This window comes from Dipodomys ordii, unplaced genomic scaffold, assembly GCF_000151885.1.
Source record: "Dipodomys ordii isolate 6190 unplaced genomic scaffold, Dord_2.0 Scaffold119, whole genome shotgun sequence".
Lineage (NCBI taxonomy): Eukaryota > Metazoa > Chordata > Mammalia > Rodentia > Heteromyidae > Dipodomys > Dipodomys ordii.
Genome location: NW_012267335.1, coordinates 5421840 through 5428890, shown reverse-complemented (window position 1 = coordinate 5428890; position 7051 = coordinate 5421840). Strand labels below are relative to the sequence as shown.

General features: G+C 48.5%; 1 protein-coding gene across 1 annotated transcript; it reads left to right on the top strand.

The window, feature by feature from the left end:
• The first annotated feature begins 60 nt into the window (after positions 1–60).
• Positions 61–6144, top strand: Rab33b (RAB33B, member RAS oncogene family). The gene is made up of 2 exons (XM_013029530.1): positions 61–338; positions 5122–6144. Exons 1-2 carry the CDS (start codon positions 90–92, stop codon positions 5560–5562), a joined length of 690 nt encoding a protein of 229 aa, XP_012884984.1. The 5' UTR covers positions 61–89; the 3' UTR covers positions 5563–6144.
• The last annotated feature ends 907 nt before the right edge of the window (positions 6145–7051 follow it).

The window sequence follows — 7051 nt, the reverse complement described above, 5'->3', positions numbered from 1 at the left end:
GGGCTCCCTGCGGGCCCTGCGTGCCGACCGCCGTGGCGTAGTCCCCGCCTCTCCCCGCTCCCCGCGCCTGTGTGGGCCGGGCCGGGAGGATGGCCGCGGAGATGGAGTCGTCGCTGGAGACCAGCTTCTCGTCCAGCTGCGTCGTGTCCGGGGCCTCCGGGCTCCTGCCGCCCGCGCGCTCACGCATCTTCAAGATCATCGTGATCGGAGACTCCAACGTGGGCAAGACGTGCCTGACCTACCGCTTCTGCGCCGGCCGCTTCCCAGACCGCACCGAGGCCACGATCGGCGTGGACTTCCGAGAACGGGCGGTGGAGATCGACGGGGAGCGCATCAAGGTGAGCCGACGGGGGCTGGGCTTGGCCGGATGTCCAGGGAATGTCCGATGGTGTGGGGGGGGGGGCTGTCCCGACGGAGGGGACAGTCGACTGGAGGGAGAACCCCCTCCCACCCCCGGCAGGACACCGCCGCGGGCTCCCTCTGGCCCTGAGCGGGGCATGGGCCTGGGCAACTTGTTAGTGTTCCCCCAACTTTCATGGACGTGAACTCTCCCTGGGACGCTGCAGATGGTGCAGATAAGCGGGGAGCGGAGCGCGGCCAAGGTCCACCCGGCAGAACGCCTCCAGTGAGTGTCCCCAGCGATCTTCCCTTCGCTCAGCGAAAGCCTGGTGCTTCCCGGGGAGCACCTTGCGTGGCTGTGCATTTCATTGCTGTGCTCGGAAAAAATGTTTCCCACCAAAGCATTTCCTGCATGATGAGTTCTAACCGGGTTGTCAAAAGCCTCTTCCTTTCCTTTTCTGTGCCGGTCCTGGGACTTGAACTCAGTACCTGAGCACGTCCTCTAGCTTTTTGGCTACCACTAGAGCCACACCTCCACTTCCAGTTTTTTGGTGGTTAGTTGGAGGTAAGAGTCTCACTGTGGGGGCTGACTTTGACCCGGACTCTCAGCTCTCAGCCTTCTGAGTAAGTGAACCACCAGCACAGATCCTCTACTAGTTAGTTCTTTCGTCCCTTAGTCTTACTGTTGGTTTCTCAGCGTGAACACTGACAGAAATAGCTGGGACAGTAGGTAACCAGAGCAGGGGTGCTGAGCACTTGGAGGTTGGAACGGGGGCCTTGCAGAAGGGAAATCTTAAGCTTCAAGTCTTAGAAGCTTCAGCTGCCTCCAGGTACCACTTCTTAAACTTGAGCCTGGCCTGCTGTTGATCTTTACCACCACCTGCTTGAGGGCAGGGATGGGTGAGAAAGGCCCTACCCTTAAGTCCTTCTGTCCCTATCACTGCCCGAGTACGTAGTAAAGTGCTTGCCTAACATTCATGAAGCCCTGGGTTCATTTCCTTGGTACCACATATACAGAAAAGGTGGGAAGTGGTGCTGTGGCTCATGTTGTAAAATACTAGCCTTGAGCACAAAGTGGCTCAGGGACCGTGCCCAGGCCCTGAGTTCAAGCCCCAAGACTGGCCAAAAAAAAAAAAATCTGTCCCATCTAGAGCCTTTCTTTGCTTGCCAATTTTATGCTTTAATTTTTCCATGGTTGAAGCTGCCTGTCCTTGTTCCCTGGGAGCACTGTATTAGGAAGTTAAGAGAGATTTGTAGAGTTAGAGGTGTAGCTCAGGGGTAGAGGGTATACCTTAGCATGTACGAGGCCCTAGGCTTGATCTCCAGCACCAAAAAATGGGGAGGGGGAGTTATATTTGTATACACTGCAGGGGTAAAGGTAGAATAAGAGCAGGCTGAACTTTTTTTTTTTGTCAGTCTTTTGAACTCAAGGCCTAGGCGCTGTCCCTGAGCTCTTTTAGTTCAAGGCCAGCGCTCTACCACTTTGAGCCAAAGTACCTCTTTCTGTTTTCTGGTGGTTAGTTTGAAATAAGAGTCTCACAGACTTTCCTGCCTGGGCTGGCTTTGAACTGGGATTCTCATGTCTCAGCCTCTTGAGTAGCTAGGATTACAAGCGTCTACCACCAGCACCTAGCAGGCTAAACGTTTTATAAACATAAAAATTAGGTTATGTCCAGAGGCTTGGGAGGGAGAAAGATAAAGGGGCCTCTGAGGTTTGAAAGTTTAGCCTGGGATGAGCAGGAGTTCTGGGGGGAAATGAACAGACTTTGGAGCGCCGCTGACCCAGGTTCACTTGTGAACTTGTGAAGGTATAAGGCAGTGCTGTGGTTTGCGCCTGTTCCCCATGTTCATGGGTTGGAACTTCATCCCTCACTTCCTATGTTAATGGGTGTGGGGGTAGGATCTTGGGAGTGATTGGATCTTGAGGTTTTGTCCTCACAGAAGGGTTAATTAACTTGTAGATTGATTTAACTCATCCTTGGATTAGTGGGTCACCATAACGTGGCCTTTCCTAGTGACGCCCTCTGCCATGGTAGGCTGCAGCAAGTGTCCATCCATCACATGCTGAGCAAAGCTGATTCCACGCCTCCAGAACTGTTAGCCAAACAAACCTCCATTGCTTCTAAGTCACTGTGTCTTAGGAGGTGTTCGGCTGTAGTAGCAGAACACACTGAGAACCTCAGTTTTGTCTGAGACTATCCAGGTTTCAAGCCAGAGACCCAGGGGTGGTTGGGCACCCTGACTTTCTCACACACGCAGAGGCTATTTGGTGTTCTGAAATTTTGGGAGTGTAGTCCCTTACCTGTCAGGTTGGTAGAATTAGATAGGAATGTATGTGTGTACTTGGTACCCTTAAAAAGTCTGTTTGCTTTTCCTGATGGCTGTAACGTTGTTTTTGTCCTCATCACTGTTGGTCTTGAGCTGTGTGCCCCAAGAACAAAGCAGACATAGAGGAGGGCTTGAGTTGAAAATGAAGTGGAGGAAACTCCCAGTACAGCGGGAATGGGAAGTGGACCACAGGTGAATCACGTGCAGTCTTAAGAGATTGTCATGTTGAAGGACAGCATACCACTGTCCAGTGTGCAAAGCCAGATGCGAGACTCTGGTGAGGGCTGGAGGGGTCAGTGACCACAGCTACAGGGTGGGGATCTGAGGACTCTGGGTGGAGTCCGCTGGCTCAGAAAAATAGAAAGCCAGCCCACGCCTGTAATCCTAGCTACTCAGGAGGCTGAGATCTGAGGATCATGGTTGGAAGACTAGCCCAGGCAGAAAAGTCCCTGTGAGACTCTTATCTCCAATTAACCACTCAAAAACTGGAAGTGGCACTATGGCTCAATTGGTAGAGTGCTACCCTTGAGCACAAAGAAGCCCAGGGATAGTGCCCAGGCCCTGAGTTCAAGCCTTACAACTGACCAAAAAAACAACACAACAACAATAACAACCACAACCCCAAACCAGAAAGCCTTTGTTCTGGGCTCCTTCCTTCTGTATTGGAGTCTCCATTGTCTTGAGACCCTGTCCTCCGCACGTTCTCCCCTGTCTTGTGCCTCTGGCTTGAGATTTTTGTGGTTGAAACTATAGAAATATTGTCAGACTTCTGGATTAGAAAATACAACTGTGGGGGGCTGGGAAGGTAGCTCAGTGGTAGAGCGCTTGCCTTGCATGCATGAGGTCCTGGGTTCGATTCCTCAGCACCACATAAGCAAAAAGAAAAAAGCCGGAAGTGGCGCTGTGGCTCAAGTGGTAGAGCACTAGCCTTGAGCTGAAGAGCTGAGAGTCAGCGCCTAGGCTCAGAGTTCAGGCCCCACGACTGACAAAAAAAAGGAAATTTAAAAGAATGGCGGTGGTGGCTCACACCTGTAATCCTAGCTACTTAAAGCCAGTGGGGGCGGGGAAGTCCAGGAGACTCTTATCTCCAATAAACCACTCAAAAACCTTATCTCCAATAAACCACTCAAAAACCGGAAGTGGTGTTGTGGCTCAAGCGGTAGAGCACTGCCTTGAGCAGAAGAGCACGGGGACAGCCCAGAGTTCAAGCCCCATGACCGACAAAAAGAAGAAATTCTAAACTTTGTCTTCCTTTTTTTTGGCAATACTTCGGTTTAATTCAGATCCTTGTGCTTTTTACTCAAGTGCTTTGCCACTTGAGCCATGCCCCCAGTCAGAAACCTTATTGTCTTTTTTTTTCTTGTCAGTCAGCCTCCTGAGTAGCTGGGATGACAGGCCTGAGCCATGGGCACCCGGCTTGTCTTTTCTTTTTGTGACTAGAAGTGATATGAAAGAGCTTGTTTCCACTGCCGCTAACTTGCCATACAGCTTGTGTACTGATGAACTGTTCCTGTCCTTTGGCATTCCTGTGGAAAGCTCAGAGCCTCATCTGAAAATGACATTTCTGACAGTTTTTTGTCTTAAAGCTGGAAAACTGTGCCTTACTAATAAAGTAATGTTCTAAGTCAGGCCTTGTAATACCAGCACTTAAGAGGTGGTGACAAGCCGAGCATGAGGCCTGGCCAGCTTGGACTGCATAGAAAGACCCTGTCTCAAAACAAAACCCCTTCCCTGAATACATGCTAGACATCTAGACATTATTGTGTCCGTACTTGTGAAACTAGAAATTCCGGAGACCCTGATTACAGTACTGTCTGTAGGACTAGTTAAAATTTCAGGACATGCTTCCTGAAATGTGAGATGTCAGTGCTTGCTAATCTATTTTTAAGTGCTATGTATGTATCACTGCAAGGAAAATCTGGTGTGCAGGAATTTGGAAATGGAATAGAATTATAAATTTGACTTTGAAATTGAATCTCCTGGCTTTGGTCCCTATGCTTTTTCCTTGCACATCCAGCGTGTTGCACACCCACCGGCATGCTCAATGGCTACCAGTCAGCTTCAGCTCAAACAGCTCCAAAGCTCACTTGTTTATATAGTGAGAAGTGAAGTTTTGCCATATTAAATCTAAGGTATTAATTAAGGGAAAGTAATAGCTCTCCCCCTTCTTGTATGGCCTCCCTGAAGCTCTATCTCTCCAGATCTTCAGATCAGACACATTTGACTAACTGAAACATAGAAAATCTAGGTGAAACTGCTTCTGGTCCTGTGTTACTGTGATTATGAGGTCATAATCACTCTCCTGAGGTGCAGATTCGTGGATAGAGCTACAGAGGCAGTGTGGAAGAGCAGCCCCAGTGTCCTGCCGGGGAGAAGTACTGCAGACCATGCAGGGATGCGTAAGTCGCTCCGTGTGTCATGGAATGACATTCTCAGTTTTCTGTTCACCTTCAGATCCAGCTATGGGACACGGCAGGACAGGAGCGCTTCCGGAAGAGCATGGTGCAGCATTACTACCGGAATGTGCATGCTGTGGTCTTCGTGTATGACATGACCAACATGGCCAGCTTCCACAGCCTACCCCTGTGGATCGAGGAGTGCAAACAACACCTGTTAGCCAGCGACATACCCCGGATCCTTGTCGGAAATAAATGTGACTTGGGAAGTGCCATTCAGGTGCCTACGGACTTGGCACAAAAGTTTGCTGATACCCACAGTATGCCTTTGTTTGAAACGTCTGCCAAAAACCCCAATGACAACGACCACGTGGAAGCGATATTTATGACGTTGGCACATAAGCTGAAGAGCCACAAGCCCCTCATGCTTAGCCAGCCCCCCGAGAATGGAGTTGTCTTGAAGCCCGAAGCAAAGCCGTCTGTGACGTGTTGGTGCTAGGTGAAGGTCTTACATGGTCTTGTCTGGTCTAAAAGACATTGGAAGGTGGGCACTGATAAGTCATAAGATTTCATCTTAAACAGGAGGACCTGGCACTTCGCTGTCTATCATCTGCTTACTTTTGTATTTTGTAGTAAGTTTGTCTTGACAAGTGGAAAGTGACGGGAGGCTGACTTGTGAGAGTGCGGAGGAGGAGGAGGCTGGAGTGAGCGAGGGGGAACTGCCAGTCACTAACTTCTGTCCGGGGGGTGGACTGACCAAAGACACTGCTTAATACACACTTAGCTATCTGTCAGCCAGATTGAGAGGAAGGGGCTTTGCATTTCACTGTGGTATCTAAACATAGATGCAAAGAATCTATGGTTGGGATTGGCAAATGTGGGTTTCTGGCAATCCTTTCTCTCCCCCTCCACTCTGTTTACTACGGATGCAGTGCTGGATTACGTCAGTTTTCGTGTAGTAGCTCCAAGGGCCCACCAACTCTACTTGTGACCCCCCTATGCACTTCTGTATTATCCACTTTTTTTTTGGTGGTGGTAGTATGGGACTTGAACTCAGGACCTCATGCTTGCTTAGCAGGTGCTCTAACACTTCAGCTAAACCCTTGCTCCTTTTTGCTTTACATTTTCAGTCTCTCAAATTTTTTGCCTGGGCTGGCCTCAGACCAAAGTTCTTTTACCTATGCTTCTCACATAGCTGAGTGCCACCATACCTGGATTCTGTTGTTAAGATGAGGGTCTCACTATCTTTGAGAAGACCTGGGTTGCCGTGTACTTCAACCATCAGCCTGCTACCCAAGTAGGTGAATTATAGGTATGAGCCTCTGTGCTCAGCTTCAGTTGTTATGATGTATATACATTTTATAATCAAACAAACTATTCCTGTATAAATTAGCTACTGAAAAAATACCTTGTATGTCCCTCAGTGATTCAAAGACTGAGGGTCACAGTTCAAAGACACCCTGGGCAGGGAAAGCCCATTAAACTCTTATCTACAGTTAACCAGCAAAAAGCGAGAACTGGAGCTGTGGCTCAAGTGGTAAAGTGCCAGCCTTGAGTGAAAAGCTGGAGAACACCCAGGCCCTGAGTTCAAGTCTCAATACTGGCACACACAAAAATTAGGCCCTAGACTTTGCACAAAAATTGTGTACATGGGATGTCAAGCCACACACTTTAGCTGAAGTTGACATGTTTTCTGGTGCTGGATATTTTTAGAGAAAATGAGGCTAAAAGATGCGTGTTTTCAATATTTTCAGGTTGTAGAAAAATGAACTGAACACATAATCTAATCTAGTTTTCATTTAATCAATAAGGTGGTCCTACCTGGATAATTTAGTTCTAAAACCAAGGTAATTCTATTAAATGAGCTAACTAAAAGTAATAGTTGCAAAAAAGTATGCAGTTTGAACTATTAGAGCTCAAATTTGCTTTGTGCTTAAAGATGATTAATTTTTCTTAAGTATGCTAGAATATAAAGATTAGAAATTGTT